The 26,871-nt window shown below is 33.0% G+C and overlaps 2 protein-coding genes across 3 annotated transcripts in view; one reads left to right on the plus strand and one right to left on the minus strand.

The window, feature by feature from the left end:
- The window catches only part of LOC134233707 (cyclic nucleotide-gated cation channel alpha-3-like), a 65,399-nt gene that overhangs the window by 1,812 nt on the left and 36,716 nt on the right, over positions 1–26,871 (plus strand). The window contains exon 1 of one of the 2 annotated variants that reach the window (XM_062715701.1): positions 23,940–24,121. The exons of the other annotated variant lie outside the window; for it this stretch is intronic. The gene's annotated coding sequence lies outside the window, so the exon portion shown is untranslated. Of the gene's footprint in view, positions 1–23,939; positions 24,122–26,871 lie in introns of those variants that run through there. 2 annotated transcript variants of the gene reach the window in all.
- On the minus strand, positions 16,828–19,223 carry LOC134233705 (trichohyalin-like). Its single transcript, XM_062715698.1, has 5 exons — positions 19,109–19,223; positions 18,647–18,799; positions 18,247–18,422; positions 17,336–17,546; positions 16,828–16,885 (listed from the first exon to the last, which is right to left on the minus strand). Exons 1-5 carry the CDS (start codon positions 19,168–19,170, stop codon positions 16,834–16,836), a joined length of 654 nt encoding a protein of 217 aa, XP_062571682.1. The 5' UTR covers positions 19,171–19,223; the 3' UTR covers positions 16,828–16,833.

A 26,871-nucleotide genomic window follows, 5' to 3' on the forward strand; every position in this document is an offset into this window, starting at 1 on the left:
TGGCAATTAGTAATAAATTCTGTGAAAGCTTCATTAAATTACCTTCAGTGGTATGAGAGAGTTGCGGATAAGAGATGGGTACCCCAAAGCGTAACAGACGGACGGACGGACTTACCGATTACTATATACCCTCCCACTTTTCAAGCGGTGGTATAACAATACAAGATAGGCGCAGAGCAAACACGGACCTCCAAAACATCGAAGATGGGATAAGATGCCATGGAGGAGTGAGCATCCCATGCCGACCGGTCACACCCGCCGTGTGCTCCTTGTCATGATCGGGAAATAACGGAAAAATCCGTCGTCAATTCAATGTATAAACTAGAGGTACTGTGAGCAATGAGCTCACTAAATGATACCCCCCGCCTCCCATATGAATATAATGGCAGTATCCATGTTTTGCTCTGGAAAATCCAAAATATATGTCAGATCAAAAAGTAAAATAGGAGGTGCACAGTGGCAATATATGTAATAAAGATTCTGTGAAAGTTTCATTAAATTTCCTTCAGTGGTGTGAGGGGAGTTGCGGATAAGAGATGGGTACCCCAAAGCGTAACAGACGGACGGACGGACGGACGGAAATACTGATTACTATATACCCTCCCACTTTTCAAGCGGGGGGTATAATAATGGACTAATTATCAGTATGAAAAACGACAGTCAGGATTTGACTCAATGAAAAATTGTATTTGCTGACAAGGTCATTGTATCGACCATAGAACTTAAGAAATGATGACTTTAAACGAGACAGCTGAAATTCTTGGTTCATCAACTTGTTTTTCAATAATTTACCTCGTTTTAGAAATAGTTCATACGTAGAGCATGCTTTCGTGTATCGAATCAACTGAGATATATAAACTCCGTATGCAGGTAATGAATATATATTGCTGTATAGGTAAGGGAAGTTGACGATAGAAAAGTTAAAGTCATCACGTTTATCATAGAGGAACAAACGAGGAACAATAATCTTAATAAAGAATTTAATCCCGCCTCTGTTGGTTACCGTATTACATATTTATCTATCTTATATAATTCTACCGAATATGGAGATGGAGCAGACCTGCGCTCAATCACCTCCAAGCAAAATGATATAAAATACAAATCTCAAAATCATTGAAATTATATTTGAATTTATGTTATTTTCTTAAATGCAGAGATTTTTTACCGGGTGGTAAATTCCAGGTGAGGGAGGGGCTTATTTTGTACAGGTGTGAATGCCTTGTTTAACCTATTCTTTGTCACATTGAAACATGCTAAAAAAGATTGCTTGTAAATTCTTATTTGAATAACAAAGAAAAATATGTTACCCGTGATTAGAAACATTTATAAATATTTTTTTTAATTTAATTACTTCACACAGTGTTGCTCTAAACATAATCAATTTTAACATTTTCAATTTAAGTTACTGTTTAGCATATTAAAATTAATATAGAAATTTCACAAGAAAAAAAATTTTTATGTACCAAAGTTGAATTAAAAAATATATATATTATAATCCTTTTAAATACTAATGGTATATTCAATTCATATAATCAAGCTAAAAGTTTTCACTGTAATAAATTTCTCTATACCCTGTTTGTTAAACATCAAAGGACCAAAAGTTAATTTCAAGGTCCCCATGAGTGCCAAACAAGGTGTACAGGGTATACACAGGGACCTTTAAGTAAATGTCAATCAAATCCCAGCATCCAATGATGGACCTTCAAGAACTTGATCGACAGGGCTACCCAGACCAGGTATTTTTGAAGGCGGTGCTTAAAATCTCTGCCTTTAACGTCTCGTCTAACATATGACGTCATTGCTTATGTAAGTATGCAATGATGTTTTGAATTTGCAGTGATTACCCTTGTTTAGTACTTAATTGTAAGACCACATACACTTCGGATAGTTAATAATCTGTTCCATATCAAATACTAGTGACAGAAGAAAATATAACCTCAAGGATGCTCAAAAGAATGCAGATAAATTCCACAACACTCCATCTTATTGTTAGAACTAGTAACGCACTATCAATATCACATCTATTTTGTTGAATATAATACTCAATAGGTTTGATAGCCTTGAATGCAACTTCGTTAACATAATTAGCTAATTTCTCCCAAATAAACAATAATGTAATACAAGAACTCGAGACCAATGTTAATTCTCTGACAAAGGATAAAGACATACTTGTTAAAGAAATGGAACCGCATTTTTTTCAAAAAAGCAATAGCATCACACCATACAAAACATCAGGAGAGATGAGTGCTTTTAAGAATAAACATGGAACATCGGACAAAAAGTGCACTGAACCGTTTCCTCGAAACACATATCTGGAGAACGAAATAATGAAATCCAAACTTGAAAGTCAGCTGCAGATTGCAGCATTTCAAAGATAGTAGACTGTCAAGATACTTAAATTACAAAGATGTTGACACGCTGGAAGAGATTGTTGAATTAAAGCTGTTGGTTTTATGCAAATTTTCTGGCAATTCAAATGCTTGATCATATTATCAAATAAAAACCTAGACAGTTATTCCTAATATAGAAACCTAATCACAGAGATTTCCAAACTTTCGGAAGAAAAGTATAAAACTATACGAAGGTACACATGGCTAACTACAGAAAGAGAGGAATATTCCCAATGCGAAATCAGTGAAATTTGAAAGTGAATCTTATAGATCTACAGATAATTCCGTGAAACATATGGAGATAACGGAACACTATTCAAGCTCAAAAGTCCATAAAACAATCCAAAATAGGAGCAGAGCAAACAAGGACCTCCAAAATATCGGAGGTGGGATCAGGTGCCATGGACACATCTGTTTCATACTTGGATATTTTACTTGAAAAAGACGTAAATGGAAATCTAACAAGCAAGCTCTTTGATAAACGTGATGACTTTAGCTTTTCTATCGTCAACTTCCCTTACTTATGCAGCAATACATGTACACCTTCATCACCTGCATATGGCATTTATATATCTCAGTTGATTCCATACCCGAGAGCATGCTCTACGTATGAACAATTTGTTTCAATAATTTACCTCGTTGTATAAAGAATATCAGCAGTCTCGTTGAAAGTCATCATTTCGTATGTCCTATGGCCGATACAATGACCTTGTCAGCAAATACAATTTATCATTGAGTCAAATGCCGACTGATGTTTTTCATACTAATTATTAGTCCATTATCTATACACCGAATTCACGATGGATTTCTTTTCCTTATTTCTCGATAATGACAAGGAGCACACGGCGGATGTGACCGGTCAGCAGGGGATGCTCACTCCACCATAGCACCTGATCCCAGCTTTGATGTTTTAGAGGTCCGTGTTTGCTCTGCTCCTATTTTGTATTGTTTCATGGACTTTGATATTGAATACTATTCCTTATCTCCATATCCTTCATCCTGTATATCATTGTTATACTGGCTCGTCAACATCTGGTCAAATGGACAACGTTGACTATAGTAACATAGCTTTTCCATCTTTAATTTTTTTTTTGGTAAGTCAAAGTCTAGTGCAGATTTTTTCGAAAAATTATTACTTTTTGAACTTAAGTAAGTGGAAAAATATTGAATGGTCTTTTAGGGCAGGCCGTTTCTTATCTTGTAATTCTTGTAATTCTTCATTGTGTAGTTCTCTTTAAGTGTGGTTTCCTCCTATCCTATGATTTTGCACTACTCTGGAATAAAAAAGAATGTTGATTTAATTAATTTCTGAGTGGAAAAAATCCACCCACTGCGGCATGCTTATATTAAATCAATATTAATTAAAATCTGAGAATCGAGAATGTCTTGACTAAAAATTACTTTGATACCGAAACAATATCAACAGTTTGCATACGTAGGCAATTGATTTATTGTAGGTATAGTGCTTTTTTGCAGCGACATTCAAATACAAGGTTTTATATAGGTGAAGTCCATGGTGATATAAAATAAAATCAGTTGATATGACAAATCTGAAATAAAATGACAAGTTAAATATACTGCAGTTGTCCACGTATTAAAATATTTTTTTAAAAGACCCCCCCCCTCCCAAAAAAAAAAATTCAATCAATGTCTAGAAGAATTTTGCAACTGTGAATTAATTGGATAAAAAGGAAATATTTTAAAAAAGCAACAAAAAAGAAACACACAAGAACAATCATATTTATTTGTAGCTCTGAATTTGAATTCTGATTTGTAATTCTTATTCGTCTCTCGATTCTTTTCCTAACTCTGTAACTATGTAGATAATTCTGATGTGTAGTTTTAATTTGTGACTCTTATTTGTAAAATTTAATTTTACGCGAAAGTCTGTTTGCTACTTTAATCTTTATTTTGATTAATCACATTTTTCAATCACATTTGTTAATCTGCTTTGCAAAACTGTTTTTACACCATATATTTATATATTTTTTTAAAAATATCTTGTTTAAGAGTGTGATTTGAGACTCTAATTCGAATACTCATTTGTACATGTATCTCTAAAATCTAACTCCTATTTGTAAATCTAGTTTGTAAATGTAATTTGTTACTCTCATACATTCACTTGTCTACGCGATATACATATATCCCAATAAAATTTAAAAAATATTTTTTTTTAATATCCCATGTATTTATTCAAGTATAAGACCGGTTTTTACACAACCCCTAAAACCCAACCTGAGTCATGGTTTGACAGTATATAGCCCTTAACGTAAAGTCAAATTTGAAAAAAAGTCAAAGTAGTCTGTCACATCTGTTCCATATTTCGATGTTTTACTGACTATAGGACCAACTAAGACATATCACAAACGAGATGACTTCAGCTTCTCCGTCCTCAGCTTTCCTTGTTTGTGTGGTCATATTTCGCTACTGGGTGCATTTGATGGGTATGGCTCCCTACTTGCATGGTACTTAGAACATGCTCAGTGTGCATTCAATTTTTACACCGATGCAGGCTTATAATCTTAAATAAATTAATGTTACATGGATTTCAACATACCCCCATTTGAAGTCAGGGTTTCGTTTGGTCGTTTGAATAAACTTGTTAACAAATATATCCCCTCCACCATTATATCTTTTTTTTTTTGCCGTTTCATACCACTTGTTTGTTTGTTTGTTTGCTGTTTAACGTCCCTCTCGAGAATTTAATTGTAAGTCCTTCGATTCTTCAAGAATACAAACTATGAGGACGGCAAACACGAACCTCTAAAATCAGAGATGAAATCAGTAAAGAATCGAGGATGAATTTGCATTCGAAACGTTTTGTCTTCTTGATCAATACATGGGGCTCACGGTGTAACCATTCAACTGGGGATACTTAATCCTCCTAGACACCTCATCCTACCTCTGGCTTTTCTGGGAGTGTTTGTTTATTGCCTGTTCACAGATCTGTATTACATGTTTGGTTTTTTTAAAAAGATTTATCAGTGCTCTTTTTATTGCTACTCTAAATTACAACACATATATTTCTGATTTGTATTTTAATACTCTGATTTGTAATTATGAAATGTAAGTTTTATATGTGAGACTGATAAGAACTCTTGTAACTCTGATTTCTTACTCTAATATGCATTCTGATTTGTAATTTAATTTCTTACTATGATTAATAAAACTGAATGTAACTTCGCCTTTTTAAACTGTAATGTGTAGCTATGACTTTGAATACTTTTCTTAACTCTTATGTAATCTGTTTTGTTACTTTGATTTCTTACTTTGGTTTCTTTGGATTGTTTTCTGTTTGTAATCGGATTTGAACTCTAATTATAACAAAAAATGTTAATATGATTTGGATCTCTAATTTGTAGTCTGATTTGCTAGCCTTATTTTTTCTTTGATTTGTTACACCTTAAAATTTCATGTATTTTATGAATTACAGGGCACGAAGAAATAATTTAAAAAGTTAAAGGAATTCTAAAATATTCTAATAAAGAGCGCAGATCCTTTTCAAAGGGAGATAGTCAAAAAAAGGGCAAATTTGGGGTGGAATTAATAAAAGAAAATTCTCAAGAACCAATTAGCCAAAAAAAAAAACCCCTGAAAAATTAAGTAAAAGCTTCTTGGACTTCTGTTAATTTATTGCCCTGGGGTGACCACACACAACTGGGATCAAAGTTTGACGTTTAAATATAACATTAAACAATTAACATTTGAGCATTTTCTGCAGTAGAACCATAGTAGTAGACAAGATGAAATTACTAATTCTTATGGAAAAGTTCCTGTGGTATATTATAAAGTCTAAATCGTTCAAATCAGATGGGTTTTGGGGCACTATGAAAACAATGTTTTACACTGAAAGACAAAAGGAGGTCTTTAAAAAAAATCCTCTCCTAACAAATTATTTATTCACAAAGATGAAAGCACACGGCGGATGTGACAGATCGACGAGGGATGTTACTCCTCCATGGTACCTGATTCCATCTCTGGTTTAAGAGGTTCGTGTTTGCTTTACTCACAGTTTGTATTCTTGCAAAGGACTTTTGAGCTTAATTTCTGTTTGTTATGTCCATATTTGGACATGAGCTCTAGTAAAATAAATTGGTAAAAACGAGTCTTAAAGGCAAAGACAATATTGATGGATTTTTTTTTTACTGAAACTAAAACATACTAAGCAAGGAGTCTTTATAATTTCTTTAACACTCCATTCATTGAAAATGGAAACATTTTGTCTCATATGATATATTTTAATATACACCAAAACTCATTATACTCTGAAAAGAGTTATTGGTAATGTAACAACCAAGTTTTATGATAAACGTATTGACTTTAACTTTTCAATCGTCAACTTCCCTTACTGTACCTTTATCACCTGCATACATGTACGGGTTTAAATCTCTCAGTTGATTCGATATGCATATGAACGATTTCTAAAACGAGGTTAAAATTGACAAACAAATTGATGAACACGAATATCAGCAGTCTCGTTTAAAGTCATAATTTCGTAAGTTCTATGGTCGATACAATGACCTCGTCATCAAACACGTTACAATTTATCATTAAGTTAAATAGTGACTGACTTTTTTAAATACATTACCCACGATAAATTAAAATATAGGCTTTTTGATATCATTGACAGCAGCTTTTTCAATAAAAAAGGAACTCGTAAATTTACTTACCTTGTCATCGGTCATTTGCAAAATTATTTTGCTAAAATCATTCTGATTATACAAACAAGTACTCTGAAGTTGATATATAAAAGATGCTAGAGTTTCTGATTGACAATGTCCATGTTGTTTTTAGAGACCAGGTCTTCCAAATATTTACTGGAATTCCCATGGGTACCAATTGCTCTCCGTTATTAGCAGACCTATTTTTGTATTCATATGAAGTAGAATTTGTGCAAAATCTTATGAGTGAAAAAAGAAAACATTTGCTGTGGCCTTCAACTCGACATTTAAATATATATAGGACACATTGACAATTAACAAGGGTTATTTCCATTCCTATGTCGATACGATATATCCTGGTGAGCTTGAGATAAAAGATGCCACAGTGTCTGACACATCTGTTTCATACTTGGATATCTAACTTGAAAAAGACGTTAATTGTAATCTAACAACCAAGCTCTATGAAAAACGGGATGACTTTAACTTATCAATAATCAACTTTCCTTACTCATGATGCGGTGTGCGGTAATATATCTTCATCGCCTGCATACGGGGTTTATATATCTCGGTTGATTCGATTCGCCAGAACACGTATGTACAATTTCTAAAACGATGTAAATAATTGACAAACAAGTTGATAAAACAAGAGTATCAGCAGTCTCGTTAAAAGTCATCATTTCATAAGTTCTAATTCGTACAAATTAGTACAAAAATACGTAATTGGTACAAAGACCTTGTCAGCAAATAAAATTTTTCATTGAGTCAAATGCTGACTGACGTTTTTCATACTATATAATTATTAGGCCATTATTTATACATTTAATTTGAACGGATTTTTCCTTTATTTACTAATTATGACAAGGAGCACACGAGGGCGCGTGTGACCGATCGGCAGGGTATGCTCACTCCTCCATGGCGCCTGATCCAACCTCTGATTTTTTTTAGATCCATATTTGCTCTGCTCCTAGTTTGTATTGTTTTATGGACTATTGATCTTGAATACTGCTTCGTTATCTCCACGTTTCATTATTGCGATGGACCTTTGAGCTTGGGTACTTTTTGTTATTTCCAATTTTTTTTTTCATGTCTTCATATTTTTTTTTCATGAAACTTTCCCCAGGTACTGCAAATTCTTCTTTAGTCTCTTCCTTTAAAGAACCATTTAACTTTAAAAGATCAAATTATGTGAAAGCTTTTTGAGATGGTAATAAACCATTGGTTTAGAAAACTGTAGCTTCTGAAATGTTCAAAGCATACCCAAACACAGACACAATAGGAAATAAAATGACTATATGCATACATAACGAAAAGGTGAAAATTAATACCTGAGGATAACCAATAAAAATGTGTATCCAATGGGATCCATCAATTATATTAACAACAACAACAATAACAACAACAACAAACATAAAGTATATTTTTGAAAAGACATCCTTAATTTAAGCAGACATTCATTAAAGAATATTGCATATTAAACGCTCTGGAAAATATATTACATGCATTTACAGCTTACTAAAATTACTATAAAGATTACGTAATATAAAGTTGGACAAGTCCTCGTGTAACATCTCTTGCACTCGTAGCTGAAAGGAACTTAAGCTTCTTAAATCTTTCTTAGAAATTTACCTTCTTGATCACTAATGACAATGCATTCCAGTCTTTGATAGCATTCTTAAAGAAACATAAAGATTCATTATCTTTCGTCTTAAAAGCAGGAAAATTCTTATTAAAAGCATTATTAGTGCTTTTGTTATCCAGTACAAAATGATCACATAGGTAAACAGGTGTTTTGTGATAGGTATACGTATAGGTACCCATGAAAGTAATTCTTTTTTATTATACTGACTGAGCAAGCATTTCTGCAAGATATTTTTTTAAATGACTAGTCGTTGATTTCTTTAAAATATGGAGAAATTCTGCTATTGCCAAATCAACTTTGAGTTGACATGTCATAGCCCTTGGTTACAAAATAGAGAACAAATGTAAGAAGAAGCAGTTGTTTCTCTTTTGAATCATAAAACATGTCTGTCTATAAATCTCCATTTGACAACACCTTAGTTATAAACATACACAAATACTTTTAAATTAAAAAAAAAAAAATAGAATCACATGCGCTTACTATATATAAAGTTGTGAAATTGAGGTCCTGTTTATCATTGTTTATCATGATCAGAAATAAAGAAATTGTGATGATCCCTGCCTTTGGAAACATATTCGTATTTCATAAATACATGCTTTTAAATAAATTTACGGGTAAAGTTGTAGAATCGATGTTGAACATCCCTAGAAACGTTTACTAAACGATTTCTGGTGAAAAATAAATCTTAAAAGGTCCTAACAATTAGCCTTCTATTCGGTTTTTACTAGTTGGACATCTCTACTAGACATTTTTAAAGTGCCATGATTCATATTTTAGAATGTATTTGTTACATTATATGAAAAAGACAAAGATGTAATACTTATCAAATGAGTCGTTTCTGCAATTCATGTAGAAATGCGTCTTAACAGTGCGAACATGTATTTGTTGTTGAAATGCGTGTACATGTCCTAAAAACTAAAACAAAAAATAACTCACGAAGGTCATTCGTCCATTTTTCGAAGACGTAATGAACGATATTCATTATCAATTTCGTAGATAGCAGTATTTTTCTTTTTACAATTCGATAAAAGGCGGGCCAAAACATAAAATCATGCCCTAAAATATTATCCTTTGGTTAAATTTGCATTTCGCATGCGATATATAATTTCTCTCTTATCCTCATCAGCTGATCTTTTTGCGAGTAAAGGCTATGATTTAATTCTTATGTAAATCCCCTGTCAAAATGACACGATATGTTCTCCTTGAAACTGACATGGCCATTAATTTCATTTGGAAAAATTACATTGACAAATGACAATGCTTGTCTGTAATATGAAAACTAGAAATGCAACGCAACTGATCATAGATAACCGGCGGAAAGCCGTATATAAAATATATCCCTCCTGATGATAACATGACACGGTTTCGAGAAATTATACTAGCGAGAAAAAAATTGATTTTTCTGCTGATAATGCCAAGAATTGTCCATTGGAATCCATATGACCACTGAGTTTTCGTGGTAAAAGGAAATCTGGGATTGATACACACATCTTGTTTAATGACAATGTAATCCAGGCCGCTGAACGCCAAGATTGTGTGTAGCAATCAAGGAGAAGCATTATTACCATGGAATTTTTAACAGAACCATGGTTACATCTTCCTTGAGTCTTTCTGTGATTTTTTCCCGTTATACAGCTGTATTCATGTCTTTTCAAGAAAGCGCATATATCTTCACTCTCGAAGTCAGTGTTTGTCAAAAAGCTAATATCATTTCGTAAACCCCATCCATCAATGCCAGTCTTCATTCTATACAAACTTCCCTCCCTTTGTCACATACTACAGTGACTTTACGAATGTTTATTTTGGAAATATTTTTTATCCAACCCATCCGTTGATGGATTATCAATCTGCAATATGAGAATCTGAGAGGTTAGAACTTATTTGCATAAATGTACTTTTTCAGGAGGAGCTCAGTTTAACTGAAGTTTTATAGTATTGGATTTTGCAAGTACTCCCTTTCCAAAGAAAAATAATAAATGTAAGATTATAGAATTTATCGGGTAATTGTGATTGCTTGCCTTCTTTTCAAAAGATAATGTAAAATTTGCTTTCATCTCAACTAAATAATTTTAAAATTTACAGTCAAACAAATGGGTCATTCATGAGATTTTTTTTAGCAAATATATTCCATTCCTGTGGTATGCCATATACGACAGCCAACTGCTTACTGTCAACTGTCAGCTGCTTACTGCTAACTGCCACACATATTTGAATAAATCTTATTTTTATATTGATATTGTGAATTTTCTAAAAAAAAAAAAAAAAACAGGCGCGGATCTAGAACATTTTTCAAGAGGGTCACTCATATTAAAAAAAATCCAACCCAGAAATTTCTTGACAAGAATAAAAACGTAAAGTCCTTTCCTTAATGTGAAAATTTATTTCGGCCGGGGAGAGGGGGGTTCTCATGCGTCATACTATCACGGTGTGATATTTGATAAAACAATTTTAGTAACATGTTTAAGCTGACTTTGAAATATACTTTTAATTACTAGTAAATATAATTTAATTTAACATCTTGAAAACTATAATTATGATAATTACCATGCAACTCAATGTGTCAATTTAAGCAAATTTACTCAACGTGACATGAGTTTTTCTATCTAAACAATCTGTCACTCATGCTCAGAATTGTGCTAATTGCCATTGTTATATTTCATTATTTATATGTTACATGTACCATTGTTAATCAGTTAACTCCTAGGCTTCGGATTGTTCGGGTGCAATTTTTGGATTTCCAGAATTCACCCTACCGACCTACGTTTATAATAAAGTGCTATTCCATCGTTAGCATTTTTATGTTTTATTGTTGCCGGAAAGTTTGACACATATTTTCCCCGGTGATAATACCTTCATGTCTATGACATTTTTTATACCAACTTAACACGAATCCGCGTTTTCGGGCGGGGGGGGGGGTTCTTAGGTCCCTTTTAGTTGATTTATTTTATACATTGAATAACTTTTAGTTGGTTTAGTTTGTGCATTAAATAACTTTACAAATTTCAGAGGGTGGTCCGGACCTGTCTCTCTAGATCTATGCATGTAAAACATATCTTATTTGTAAAAACAAAGAGATATAAATGTTTGACGTTTTCTAAGTGGAGGGTCAAATCATTAGTTCGTTTAGTTTATACATTAACCCATGACTGTATAAATTTTAAATGACCCCACCCCACCCCCAAGATCTTTGCATGTGAAACATTATAACACACGAAATACATCTTTAATTTGAGAAAATTTTTAACTATAGAATATAATGGAAATTGTAAATTTATTTTCAAAACATCTTTATCTGCCAAACGACAAATCTTTTTTTTTTTTTTTTTTAATTTTCTCTCTTCAAAGGTTTTGTTGTCTCCCGGGGGGGGGGGGGGGGGGGGGGAAAGGAGGGTGTTTTACTTCTTTAAGGATTAAAAGCAGAAAATAGTCACTTCAATACCTATTTCAGATAAGAAAATAAAAATAAACAATGTACTTTATCAATGGCATATATTGAATATTACATAAATTAAAAACATAATGGTCATTTAGTTAATTTAATTTTATAATGCAAGGTGACCTCTTGGAAAAAATGTCCTGGATCCGCGCCTGTTTTTTTCTTCTTCTTCTTTTTCAATTCATATGAATATCAATATAAATATAAAATTTATTCAAATATGTGTGGCAGTTGGCAGTAAGCAGCTGACAGTTGACAGTAAGCAGTCAGCAGTTGGCTGTCGTATATGGCATTCCATACATTCCTTTTTTTCTTTCTTTCTTTTTTTTTTTTTTTTTTTTTTTTGCAAGATTTGATATTATCTGTCATTATATTACAGTATATATTTGTCAATGGCTAAAAGGGGAATGAAAATTTACAAATAGGGTTTACAGTTTGTCGAAAAAACAGGTGATGCTGAAAACGCAGTGATGACTACCTGTCATATCATGAGAATGTTCGAATGTTTACATGCAAATGAACTTCGAAGCAAACCACGGATCTTGTATCCATTCTATTTCCACAAACGATTGAAACTGTTTTCAAGAATTCTGCTAAGTGATTCTTTATTGATATTCAGCATTATAAACGCGATCCGAGAAGATAACACGCAAAACGGTGATCTTAGCACTGCAACCAATGCAATTACACGCGCAATGTCATTTACAGACACGACGCGACAAATGACAAGACTCTTTCACAAATTTCCTTTCATTTCACGAACATTATGAGCCTGTAATGTTGATAAAATTTGTTGAAAAATTGATTTGACGAAAGCACCATTATGGATAAAAACAGGGACAACATTTAATGGAAAGAGCATGCAATCTGTGCACTGTATTTTTAAGACATTAATGCTTTAATCATGAACTAAGACCCGATTTCAAAGCTCAATACTAAGTTAATTACAAATATTTACTGTCTATGGAGAACCCTCTCTTAAGATTTCTTAAGCCGGTATATCAAATAACACGGATCTAGAATTCAACGACGAACAAACGCTTCCGTGTAAGATATTGATCGAAATAAAAAAAAAAGATGGCTAAATTATTTGCATTAGTATTAAAAATGAAAAGTGTTGATATAGAAATTTGTAATACAGATTCGAAATGTATATCAAAGCATTTAGTAAATGACGAAGGTGAAAGCCATTAAATGTCGAATGGAGTTAGTGTAATATTTTTCCGATTTATCTTTCAAAAACAATCTTTTCTTTAAAAACAAACTAGAGATACTGTGATCAGTGAGCTCACTAAATGGTACCTCCCGCCTTTCATATGATTATAAAGGCAAATTTCACGTTTTGTTCTTGGAACAATGAAAGGAGTTGCGGATAAGATATGGGTACCCCAAAACGTAACGGACGATCCACTTTTCATCGGGAGGTGTAAATGTATTATATTGTGTTCCTAAAATGTGAAGATAATTAAGTGATATATGATTTTTGCTTGAATAAAAAAAAGTTTGCGAAGACGATAGCGGGCCATAAATGGAATCATATGGACAACAGCATACAGAAAATATTATAAAACTAGAGGTACTGTTAAGCAATGAGCTCACTAAATGATCCCCCCGCTTCCGACATGGTTTTTATGACAAAGTCCATGTTTTGCACTGGGAGACCGGAAATCAGTGTCAGATCAAAAAGTAAAATACTAAGTAGAAGGTGCACAATGGCATTAGGCAATACAGAATCTCGAAGAGTATCATTAAATTTTATTCAGTGGTATAGGAGGAGTTGTGTATAAGAGAATGATACCCTTCAATAATTATAGGAAGAATGACCGTGCCCATGTTTTGATATGAGAAACCCAAAATGTCTGTCCGATTAAAAAGTGAAATAAGAGGTGAACAATGGCACTATGTAACAAAGATTCCATGAAAGTCTAATCATTCAGTGAATAAAGAGGAGTTGCGGTAAGAGATGGGTACCCGAAAGCGTGACAGACGGACTGACGGACATCTCGATCATAATATACCCTCCCACTTTTCAAGCGGAGGGGGTATTAAAACCATTTCACGCCCAAAATTAAATGTGATCGTTTAGCAAGTTTTACGTTTTCATTTTCGAGATCTTTGATCAAAACCACTTGTTGAGTATACAGGTCACTCGATTTTTCTTTTTCCTCAAGGTAACTAACTCAATTTCAGACACCCCCACTTCAAGCTTGTATTTCATTAATTCTCAAACAATAACCCTGAGTGCCAAGTGACGCTCTAAAGCTAAGTTCTTCACCGATATATGGTGACGACTCTACTTGGGTGAAAAAATTCTCGAACGAGTGGTAAAACAACATACGATCAATCAATCAATCAATCAATCAATCAATCAAACGAATCTTTATATACGTGTTCGTTTATCCTTTTTATTGTAAACAACTCATCTAATCTCCATCAAGTACTTCACGACATTTCAAAGATTATCATGTACTATAAAACCTGAGACTTTCATACTTTCATTCTGAAATCTCCGGTTTAATATATATATATAAAATAACTCACAAAGTTAATGAGTGGTTTTTCACTAAGAAGACTAGACAAAGGACAACTGGGAATTTATTTGTTTGTGTCTTGTTCTAGTTCATTTTATATAATTAATAAATAATAAAAATACAACCTTAGAGTTACGTTGCCTGAAATTGAGTTAGATACCTTGTCAAAAGATAAAGACAGGATGCCCTGTATACGTAATAAGTATTTGTGGCTTTGAAAATCAATTCTGATGTAACTCATTTGTAGAAAAGTATAGGATAAAATGGAAATTAGGAATCGTAAGATAAATGATACTGAAAACCATAATCCAAAAAAAGTTATATAATGCCCCAGTTGGTTTGAAATGCAAATTAATTATATCTGATATTTATAATGATGTCACGATTGAAACAATCTAATGTTTATAATTGTGTTTCCACACCAAAACTGCATTCTTTCCGTTGAAGATAATTTCCCATTTATTGCTCTTTTTCATACTTGAGAACATTTTCAGCCACTTTTCAAACATTGTGAAATTATTTTCAAACACTGAGATTTTTCATTTATTTTTTGTGACATAACCATAAAACAATAAGCACAGAGACGGCACAATAGCGTTGAAAGGCGGCGAAAACAAAGGCTGAGAACTTGACATGTCTGATTTATTTTGATTTCGCTGTAAAAAAAAAATCGGATTTGAGATTGTCACTGAGCGTCTGTAGAAATAATCAATGTTATTAGGTTAATTTAAATAATTTTATTTAAGATTTGATATGTATTTGTGAATAGTTATATCACACTTAAGGGCTACTATTCGATGTGATTAGTATTGATATGAGAAATATCTCATATTAAAGCTTGATAACTGTTTTCCATGCTTCTATAGTACACTTCAACAGAAGATTGATTGATTGATTGTACAGTGGACCTTCAGATATCCGGACGCCAGATATCCGGATACTTCAGTATCCGGACGATTGTTCATCGGAACGAAATTTTTAAATGTTATTTTGTCTTGTTTAAGTGGTGATTCAGATATCCGGATGCTTCACATATCCGGACAAATTGACTGGGAACCAAAGCGTCCGGATAAATGAGGGTCCACTGTATATTGTTTTACTTCCCATTCGAGAATTTTTCACTCATATACAGACGTCGCCAAATACCGTCCAAGGGCTTCAAATTTTTGCTTTACTCGGCATATATGGTCATTGAGCAGTGAGAAAATCAGTATCGTGCTAACGTCTACCGTGACACGAGGCCTCGGATTTTAAGGTCTAATTCGGAGGACCCGCAACTTTCACATCAAGGTGCCGAGCGCATGGCGAGGGAACAGTTGCTACCCATTTTTATCGACTTAGTATACAATATGGCAGATGCTTTGGAAATTGCTTGTCTATGTGAAGACGATGATTTGCTGCTCATCTCTACAATTAAGGAAGACGATGTCAAAAGTCAACAGCTAAATCTAGAAAATTTATCTGAAGAAGCGTTTTATTCATTCTTTCGATTTCAAAAGAATGATATTTCTCGACTTTGCGAGGCACTGTCCCTTCCAGACAAATTCGTATGCCCGAATGGTACTCGGGTGGCTTCTACAGAGGGTGTCATGATACTGCTTCGGCGCTTGTCATATCCGAATAGGCTTGATGACATGAAACCATTGTTCAACCGTTCGAAGTCAGAACTTTCATACATTTCAAATACTGTTTTGGATTACTTGTACCACAAACATTCGGGTAAATTTAGTGACCTGAATCAAAGTTGGCTGGACGAAGAACACCTTCGAATGTATGCTGATGCCATATCAGATATTGGTGGACCTCTCCCCAACTGCTGGGGTTTCATAGATGGAACCGTCAGGCCGATATGTAGACCTTCGACGAACCAAAACTTAGTCTACAGTGGACACAAAAGGGTGCATGGATTAAAATTTCAATCTGTGGTCATACCTAATGGTTTAATCGCAAACATGTATGGCCCTATAGAGGCAAAGCGCCATGATTCTGCGATGCTACGTATGAGTGAACTACTTCCAAAACTTGAACAATGCATGACAATGAACGATGGTACAGTATTTTCTCTTTACGGCGATCTTGCTTATCCGTTGCGTGTGCACCTTATCACACCTTTCAAAGGAGCTGTTATTTAGCAATCAGGAAAGAATATTTAATTGTAGAATGTCAAAGCTCCGTTCTAGCGTTGAATGGACATTCGGAAAAATCCTCTCTCTGTTTGCTTTCGTTGACTATAAGAAAAATCAGAAACTATTTTTACAACCTGTGGCAAAGTACTATCTTGTAGCATCATTGCTCACAAATTGCCACACCTGTCTGTATGGTAGTGTTACGAGCGAGTACTTTAATCTTCCACCTCCTACACTTGAGGAATACATGGCATAAAGTGTATGTGATATCGCTGTACATTTTACGAACCGTTACATGGTTCTATTTATTCTTAAACAATGTAGGTATATTGAAATAAAATTCTTTCGTTGTTATGCTTTTTATTGATTTCTTGTTCATGTTTTAAAAACATCAAGGAAATTTTAAGCATTTACATCGTATTTTATTACATGGCTAGCTAATTCCTATGATGATCTATTTAAATATAAATTATATAAATATTTTGAGAAAAGCTAGGTAAATGCTTAAGATAATCCATTTATTTATTTAAACATTTTGAGAAAAGTTCTAACATCATTTTGGTCTGCTGCTTTTCAGTCTCCAATCTTTGAAGCCTCTCCTGTTTCTCCAGTTCAAACCGCTCCTTCTCCAAATTTAGCTGCTCTGGACGGAGTGAAAATTCCTCATCTCTGGATTGTTTTTCCGTCTCTGCTTTTTCTTTCAAAAAGGATATCACACTTGAACACTTTCTAGGCATTTTACTGTTATTTCGCTGGTCCTCGTCTAAGTAAAAATCAAAACAAAATAATCGATTAAGACATACATATATCATTAACGGAAAATAATTTTTCATTCAAGAGATTTTTTTACCTTGTGATTACGCGAGACTAAGAAAGTCGGTAGGTTCCAGGTAGAAAAATATTTTAGCTGGCGGCCGCCGATAAATAGATTAACTACATATATGTAGATTGAATATTTAACCTGCGGTCTTGGGGACCGCCAGAAGTTATATGGGTGCCGCCAGTTATTTAAGTGGCGGCCGCCAGAATATTTTTACCTGGCTCTAACCAGCTTCCTTGCAAGAAATTAATTCTCGTAAAATAGTAAAAAATTTATACAGCAATTACTTCAATTTGCTAAAAGTTTGTCAAAAGAGTAAATGTCGAGACGTCAGTCTCGCAAAAATTTAGTGCTCATACATAAAGATTGTTAACATACCATTTTTAAAGTTATTTCAGTTAATGGACTTTTATATCAAAAGCAACTAGCTAGTATGAATTTATCCTTGGATTTGAACGGAAGAAATAATTATGTAAAACACAACTATATGTAAATGGCAACTTTCACAGAGATTTATCATAATTATATGAAATAAAGTTACAAGAACTGTATGCGCATGTAAACAAAAAATATATTAATTACGTCATTCTCTCTCTCTCTCTCTCTCTCTCTCTCTCTCTCTCTCTCTGAAAAAAAACCTCACCACTTTTGGATGGTGTCAGGTTCTCGAGTGCCCGTTTACGAAGACTCTTGCACATGCTCTCTTCTTTTACTGCTTTGGATTTATCTTCCCTTTTTTTCTCCTCTTCATCGTTCGCTAATTCTATTATTTCATCCAAAAGCATTTCTTTCTCTCCATAGGTTTCATCTACACCAGATCTACAGTGATAATAACATTGCAAAAATACAATGTGTTAATGATTTCAAATTAAAGTCTAAAAAGTAAATTCAAATTCTGAGTTAAGAAACAATATATTTAGATACGTAGAACTTCTAAAGTTCTGTACATTACAGGTATGAAATGAACAGGAATAAAGACAAGCTTATTACATAATAACAATGTACATTCTTAACATGCTTAATTTAGATAATTTGCTGCATACTTTTTGAGAGAGGAGCTGTTAAACTTCTTCCTTTGGTCTATAAGAAGAAGAGTCCTTTCTCTAACCCTTCGTGCATCGATATTCCGGGATATAACTGATGAAATATCTGCCCATTTGCCCCTTTCTTTGAAAGGGTTCCTGCTGATAACCTCTCTAAAGACAAGTTAGAACAAAAAAAATGATTTACTTAACTAAAACTTTAAAAATATATATTTATATTTTTCAGACAATGTATTACATTTATCAATTCCTTTTTAAAAAAATTAGTGAAAGTAAAAAACACATAGATTAGAAACTTAAATAAATACGGTAGAAAAATTATTTCAAGGGTAAAAATAAAAATTTTGGTAAAACACATCTTTGACATTTGTCTAAAATGTTACAGTAGTAAAACTTAGGTATGTTTTTTCTGTTCGTTAGAAACTTGAATTGTTTTCTTTTTTAACTTTAAGTAATTCTTACCTCAAAAGTTTTATGTCGTCTTGCTCTGAAAACCTAAATTGTTTTTTCCTTCCCGAATCCATGGTTAGATATACACCTTTTTGCACGTGATTGACTGAATGTACATATAACAGGCCCAATATCGGCTGACAAAAAAATCGTGGAAACCATTTTACTTAAAAGTACATTTAGAAATTGAACTTGAAATGTTACCTTTGAAAAGATTTAAGTATATATGTCATGTATATGATCCATATTCGATATATTCCGGAAAGCTTCTATTAATGTACTGTAGTATGAAAATACGATGCGCTTTCTAAGTGTGCGACAGCTACGCAAGTTAGTAAACTGTTACCCCCCCCCCCCCTTTTTTTTTTTTTAGAGTTTGAGGTCCTGGCCAATCAAAGTTTTACTGTTTACCAGGAGGTAAGAGATCAATATAATTTTAAGTTTAATTACTAAACGTTGGGAAAGTTAACTCCTGTTTGGATGTTTTGCTTCGCGAAAAAAAAATCAGTAATAAATACCCCCACCCCCCTCTATAGTGCCACTTAACTTATTGGTATTTATAAAAAGTAGGAGATAATTGGAACTGAATAGTAAAATAATAAAAAAAATGAAAAGTAAACCTCATACAAGTAATAAAATCCCTGCTAAACGTGTCTTCATTTAGTGAGAGGTGATCGGGGTCTTTATTTCAACATTCAAGTTTTATGACACCATTTTGACTTGAGTTTGTAAATAAAACAACTTTAAAACACGTAGTTATGAAACTAAATATCCCGAATAAAGTATAACAATCAAAATTTCATACATGAATAGACGTATTTTTCTTATAAAAGCTACAAGTTTGTACTTACGTGTAGACGCCGCCCTACAAGTTTCAGGAACGTGTAGAGAACTTATCATCACTAAAACTGATGACGTAATACGCGAGGAATTTAGGGGATTCCCCTACTAGACGTACACGTACACGTACACGTATGAAATCTCAGCCTCTCTAATATGTCATTTAAAGTTACGTGTACATAGTATATATTGAAAGGAGCATTTTGTTTAATTTTTCCCCTTTAGTCATTCAAATCTTGCAAATCGCAAGGTCAACCCGGAAAAAGCAAGTAAAGATTGAGGGGTCATATAAAAACCATCTGTCATTCTGTATTAAATAATCCAAAAGTGAGACAAAAATTAGATAGATTACATGATCAGTACGTACTGGTTCCTGCTGACAAAGCATTTAACAACATTGTCTTCGTTTGTAAGACTCGTTATAGAAATTGTATTTTAGAAGAACTTGGATTTAATTCTACAAGTGGTAATCCAGCTTATACTCATACTACCCTTTCTAAGGAAGAAATTCTTCAAAAGCACATGTCAGTTTTGAATATTTTTAATATCCCGAGGAACCAAAATGAATTTGAACGACCCTATATATATTGAATTCCGAAACTTAATAAAAATCCTTACAAACAAAGATACATTGCGGGCTCCAGTAAATGTTCAACCAAGCCTTTTCTTTACTCCTAACTAAAAAAATTAAAGTAGTGAAGGAAAAACTTCAAGAGTACTGTGCAACAATATATTAAGAAGTGGTGTGAATCAGATGTGGATACTAAAAAATTCCAAATTTTTTGGACAATATGAACAAGATTTTACCAAAATCGACAGCTTAAAAACTCACAACTTTTAAACTTTATACACAGCCATTCCCCACGATAAATTAAAGTCCAGGCTTTTGGATTGATCATTCACAGCGGCTTTTTCAATAAAAATGGAACTCGTAAATTTACTTACCTGGTCATTGGTCATTTGCAAAATTATTTTGTTAAAACACATTCTGATTGCACACACAAGTACTCTGAGGTCGACATCTAAAGATGCCCGAGTTTCTGGATGATAATATCTATGTGGTTTTTGGACACCAGGTCTTCCAACAATCTAATGGAATTCCCTTGGGTACCAATCGCGCTCCGTTATTAGCAGACCAATTTTTGTATTCATATGAAGCAGAATTAGTGCAAAATCTTATGCGTGAATAGAAAAAAACACTTTCTGTGGCCTTTAAATCGACATTTAGATATATCGACGACGTATTGTCAATTAACAATGGTAATTTCCATTCATATGTCGATACGATATATCCTGGTGAGCTTGAGATAAAAGATACCACAGAGTCTGACACATCTGTTTCATACTTGGATATTTTACTTGAAAAAGACGTAAATAGAAATCTAACAACCAAGCACTATGATAAACGTGATGACTTTAACTTTTCTATCGTCAACTTCCCCTACTTATGCAGCAATATACCTTCATCACCTGCATGCGGAGTTTATATATCTCTGTTGACTCGATACGCAATAGCATGCTCTACGTATGAACAATTTCTTAAACGAGTAAAATTATTGACAAACAAGTTGTCTCGTTTCAAGTCATCATTTCGTAAGTTTATGGTCGATATACAATGACCGTGTCAGCAAATACAATTTATCATTGAGTCAAAAGCTGACTGACGTTTTTATAATAATTGTTAGACTATTATTTATACACTGAATTGACGACGGATATTTCCGGAAGGTCCCGAACATGACAAGGAGCATACGGCGAATGTGACCGCTAGGGCAGGGGATGCTCACTCCTCCATGGCACCTGATCCCATCTCTGATGTTTTGGAGGTCCAGGTTTGCTCTGTTCCTATTTTGTATTGTTTTATGGACTTTGATATTGAAAACTGTTCGTTATCTCCATATCCTTCACTGCATTCATCTATTTCTCAAATTAAGAAAAAAAATGATGTCTTATAAACATTTGAAGTCATTTGTTGTCAAAATAAATGTATTTTGTTGCCATGTCTATGTTTTGAAATTAAGAATAATAATTTTAGTTAATTTCAGAACATTTATGCTTATCATTCTTTTCATTTTTCAAAAATTGCACGATAAGCTTGTTGATATATAAAAGTATATATACGAATGTTTTCACTTCAGTTTTTGATCAAAAACTTCATGTCAAACAATTGTATAGATTAATGATTAATTGTTTGAAAGTTGTTTACGTCTCATTTGAGAATTTTTTCTCACATAAAGAGACGCCCGACAAACCGGCGAAGGCTTCAAATAAACCTTTATTGGCATACAATCAACCGCTCTACCAATTGAGTTACCGTGACGGCCTGTATAGATTATCAAAAATATGCATATGTTTATCAAAAAATAAATTGTACAGAGAAAAAAATAGATTTATTTATGTATGTTTTTTGCTTTGATAATATATGCCTTTAATACATGTATAAAAAAAACTTTTTACTTAACTTTATCAGTTTAATCACTTTTCAAAAGCTAATACTTTTCTTATTATACAGATCTTTCAGCAAAAAGTCCTAGATTTAACATTTAAGGAATGAAGCTTATTTTAATATATGTTATGCGATATAACATGACTAAGGGCACTTTAAGTGTTGACATGCTGGTGTGCTGGGGCAAGTTATGTTTTATCGTAAAACATAAAGTTAAAATAAGCTTCGTTTCTTATAATTCAGTTTAATTTCAGTGTAGACAATAACAGTGAATAAGAAAATTTTCCATCCAAAAATGGTTTCAAATTGAGCATATTTTAAAATTAACGTGAGGCGGAGTGATACGTTTTTTACGTAACTCATTATACCTGTGTGTAAAGAAATCTGGACTATTATAACTATTCTTAACCTTTACCGATGTACCGATGTAGCTAAGCTGTTTGAAAATGTGCAGACAAACCAATATATATATCCATACATATTGTATTATGCAGACAGGCCAGTAAATATGTCCATACATATTGTATGTACACCAAAGAAAACTTCCAGTGTTATCAATAGAACGTTAATTAGATATTTATTCGGCTTTCCGTCGTGAAGAATAAATATCAATCATTACGGAAGGTTTCCAAGGTAATGATGAAAATATAAATCCCGTCCTTTGTCGATCATGGGATAATCCCACCTGTATCGGTATATATAGGTGGATTTTAAATAATTAATTCAAAGATAATCGATGTATCTATATACAAATATAACATGGGCGATGGGATTCCAGTACATTTAGGAACTAGTAAGGACAATACGGGAATCGATTGCTTCACTCCTAAAGACGGTGACCCGAACATTAGCAGAAATCGGCTCCCCTGGGGACATACCTCTCCATTTATCATCTGTTTCAAAGCCCAGAATCGCCAGTCATTAAACGCTGTTTAATGTGAACTATTCTTGTATGTAATTTATTTCTAATAATCAATCAGTCGGTACATTTGTTTTGTAAACATAGTTTGCTTTATTTTACCCCAGAAGCATTTATGCAGGATTTTTCTATGTAGTTTTATGTAAAAAAAAAAAAGAAAAAAAGTCATTCTTAGCTTGTAGATGAAAGAGCCTTGCCTGATTAGCAAGAGTTGTAATTGAATGGCAAGAAAAAAGCTGTGCTTGTGTTGCGATAGAGCGCGGTGCTTGTGTTGCAAAAAGAAAGTTGTGCTTGTATTGCAGGAGGAAAAAATGTGCTTGTTTTACAATAGAAAACCTGCTCCAGGGTTGTAGGAGAAAAACTGTGCTTGTGTTGGAAAATCTGCAACAAAAACAGATTGCTGAAAGCTTGAGCATCGAGACATTCTTAAATATTTGTTTAATCCAGTTGTTCATTGTCTCCTATTGCAAATTCTTCACACACACTTTATAGGCAGCTAATGGAATGGGAGATAGTACGTTGTCATGGTTATAGGGAAATCAACAGACATCGGATTGGGACCCAGTACTAATGCAGCGATGTGGTGCGTTCGATAGCTTAAAAAGGTAGCCGCCGTATATCTGCTGGATTTGTGTTCTGTGTTGGTCAGTTTTATTAATTTTCACAAAGGATACGTAATTTTTAGCTTTCAGTTAAATTTATTTAAATATTTTTGGAAAGATGTAAAAGCTACAAAATGTGAAGATTTTTGTTCCATAACTGGATCATTTTATGGATATTCTGTCTTGTGCAAATTATGAACGGAAAAAAAAATGTTGAGGTAAGTTTATTACTAGTAATTTATAAAAGAATTACATACACAAAAATGTAATATATATATTATGGAATGGAGACGAGTTCCTGGCCCCAGTGGTCATAGATTTTGCTATATTTAGGATATATATTAGTATCTTACAACAAAAGTTAGAATATATCTATCCTAAATAAAAATATGATTTGTATTGCTTATTTCTTTACATTAAATTATTAAATATTTTATAATTCCATCAAAAAGTATCAATTATCTACTCGATAAAAGCTCTGCCTGATTTCTTGAATTCGATGGTGAAAGTTCCGAAGTTTCATTTTCTATCATCGCCTCTTCCAGGAAAAGGGGATATAGTTGTTCAGAATTATTACGTAAATCATCGAAGAAGGATTATCTTATTCCACCTACTCCTAAAAGCGTCTAAGGAGAATCTGCAATAGACAATGAAAGGCATTATATACAAAAATTAGAAAAAAAACATAGATAAAACATTATCTAAAGCCCTTGTATATATTTCAAAATGCCAAAGACGAGAATATTTTCGGAGTGTACGTAAAACGTTAAAAGTTATTCCATCAATACGTGGGTGTCGAACAGTGTATGGCTATTGGACACAGCTATATTTATGAACCAAAAAAAAGTTCTTCTACGTAGAAAACTTATATGGGAAATATATCAAATTAGTACACATTGGTATTCTGGAAATATTAATGGGAAATGTCGTCTCCACTCTCGACAATCACAAAAAAACACATTTATGAATATTGAGAACAAATTTAAAACAGTATTGTCATTAGGTCTGGAAACATGGCGAAACAACCGTACTTTGGAAAAACGTTTGGCTGGTATCATAGTCATATCTTATACATGTTAGATCATTTTCATTTGTAGAATATATAATTTTAAACTGAAAATAGATTTTAAAATACTACATTTGTTATTTGAAGAAAGAAAAACAACACTAAAGTAGAACTCATTCAAATCATATAATCTATTGAATATGTGCATACATATAAAACAACCTTTTGCATGAGATAGGACACAATTTAAAACTTAAATGCATTTATGATAAATTTTAATGAAATAACCCTTGTAAGAACTGGTATTTTCGAAACACAGTTGGTTAACCATGTACTGAAGTAAGCTGAAAGATGGTAAGTTTTAAAGGATAATTAATGTATTTTTTCTATGACGTATTTCCCGTCGTTAAGAAGTAACAGGATGTTATCCATGCCTAATGGATAGAAAAGAAAAGAAGACAGAAGGTTTTATTTTTTCAAATTGTGTTGTTGAAAAAAAGTGAACTTTCTTAACAGGTTTTTACACTATAGATTTAAAATCATAGATAACAAATTAACATTTTATTAAATTGTGTTGACAAATTATTAGTTGCCCCTTAAATTTAAACAAAGAAAGAAAATAGCCTCTAAGGTTTTGTTTAAACTCATCGAAGGAAATTAAATCTCATTGAAGAGAGATTTCTCTATTTCATAATAATTACAGGAACCAATTTTTATTTACAGTCATCTGTGACTTAACATGGTCATATGAGATCCACCATCCAAGTAGATACAAAGCAACAAGTGTTATCAATAAATAACAACTATTCAGCGAAAAAAAAGAAAGACGAGTAAACAATACAACTTGTCAGAAAATGATATTAAAATATGAAAGATACAAAATCGTAAGACCATAGTTAAATCATAATAAACCACGGGATCGGAGAGAGGTTAACTGTTAAAATAATAATCGATCTCGATCTTCTAATGTCTACACAGTAACCGCCATGAAAACATACTGTATACGCTTTAATTAAGAAAAGAGAAACACATTTTATCACAAGGATTACATCACAGGATCAGAATTGATCAATACCTGCCTTTAATTAGTCCTCGATTGATTCAGGGCCGGAAAACCGCCAATATCAACATTATTTCTCGTGATAAGCCAAGATCAGAATTGAATCGGCTACAAAATTGAAAAAGGATGCCAGCTGAATTTAATTAATCCGACAAAAACTCTTTGTTTTTGCACTTTGTATTTCATACTTCCAAACATATATATGTTTGAAACCAGTTCTAAGAGTTTACGTACTATTTTTATTCTTTATAACTTTTATGGTTTTTTTGTGATCACGTAACGTGACGACATCTTTTCCCATTTGTTCTGAGAGAGTGTGGTTTATGACTCCTCTGTAAGACTTAAATGACAGCTGTTTCATTGTACAGAGATTTCAGAGCATTATCGGTGACAATAAAGAAACTCCATGCTAACATACCTTCCCATTTTGCTTTTTCTTTTAAAGAGTATTTGCTTTCGAAAGATTGCGGCGAAAAGCGGACAGAAACTAAAGAATGAAGCAACATTAGGGCAGACTCCTTTGTATAGTTGTTTTCCTACTCCATTAGCAATGTATCGTAATGGATCTAAGTTATAATCTTGGAAAACACTGCATTATTGATAAAGATACTATTCTTTTAATTTTTTAAATTTCTTTTCATGTAAGCGATTTTGAAGCTCGGTAAAAAATAAATCATGCTTCTTCAAATTTAATTTTTTTTGCATGAAAGAATCGAGATATTATAATATTTCTAATGCTTCATTTTGTTCAACAAAAGATATTCATCAGTATGTTTCGGGAGACGTAAATCTATACGATTAATAAACTTGAAGAAGAAATGGGATGATGACTTATTACTTTAAGTTATTAAATTAAGATGAGAGATTAATGACAAGTGAACTGGAATTTAATGCAAAATATG

This window comes from Saccostrea cucullata, unplaced genomic scaffold (assembly GCF_032062105.1).
Source record: "Saccostrea cucullata isolate Sc308-1 unplaced genomic scaffold, CSIRO_AGI_Scuc_v1 ctg145, whole genome shotgun sequence".
Lineage (NCBI taxonomy): Eukaryota > Metazoa > Mollusca > Bivalvia > Ostreida > Ostreidae > Saccostrea > Saccostrea cuccullata.

Bases quoted from the DNA above. Each gene is read 5' to 3' on its own strand.
- LOC134233705 (XM_062715698.1), bottom strand. From the start codon at position 19,170: ATGGATTCGGGAAGGAAAAAACAATTTAGGTTTTCAGAGCAAGACGAC. The intron at 18,800-19,108 runs GTAAGAATTACT...ACTTGTCTTTAG, and splicing joins GACGACATAAAACTTTTGAG to AGAGGTTATCAGCAGGAACC. The intron at 17,547-18,246 runs GTGAGGTTTTTT...ATTTTTACTTAG, and splicing joins CCTGACACCATCCAAAAGTG to ACGAGGACCAGCGAAATAAC.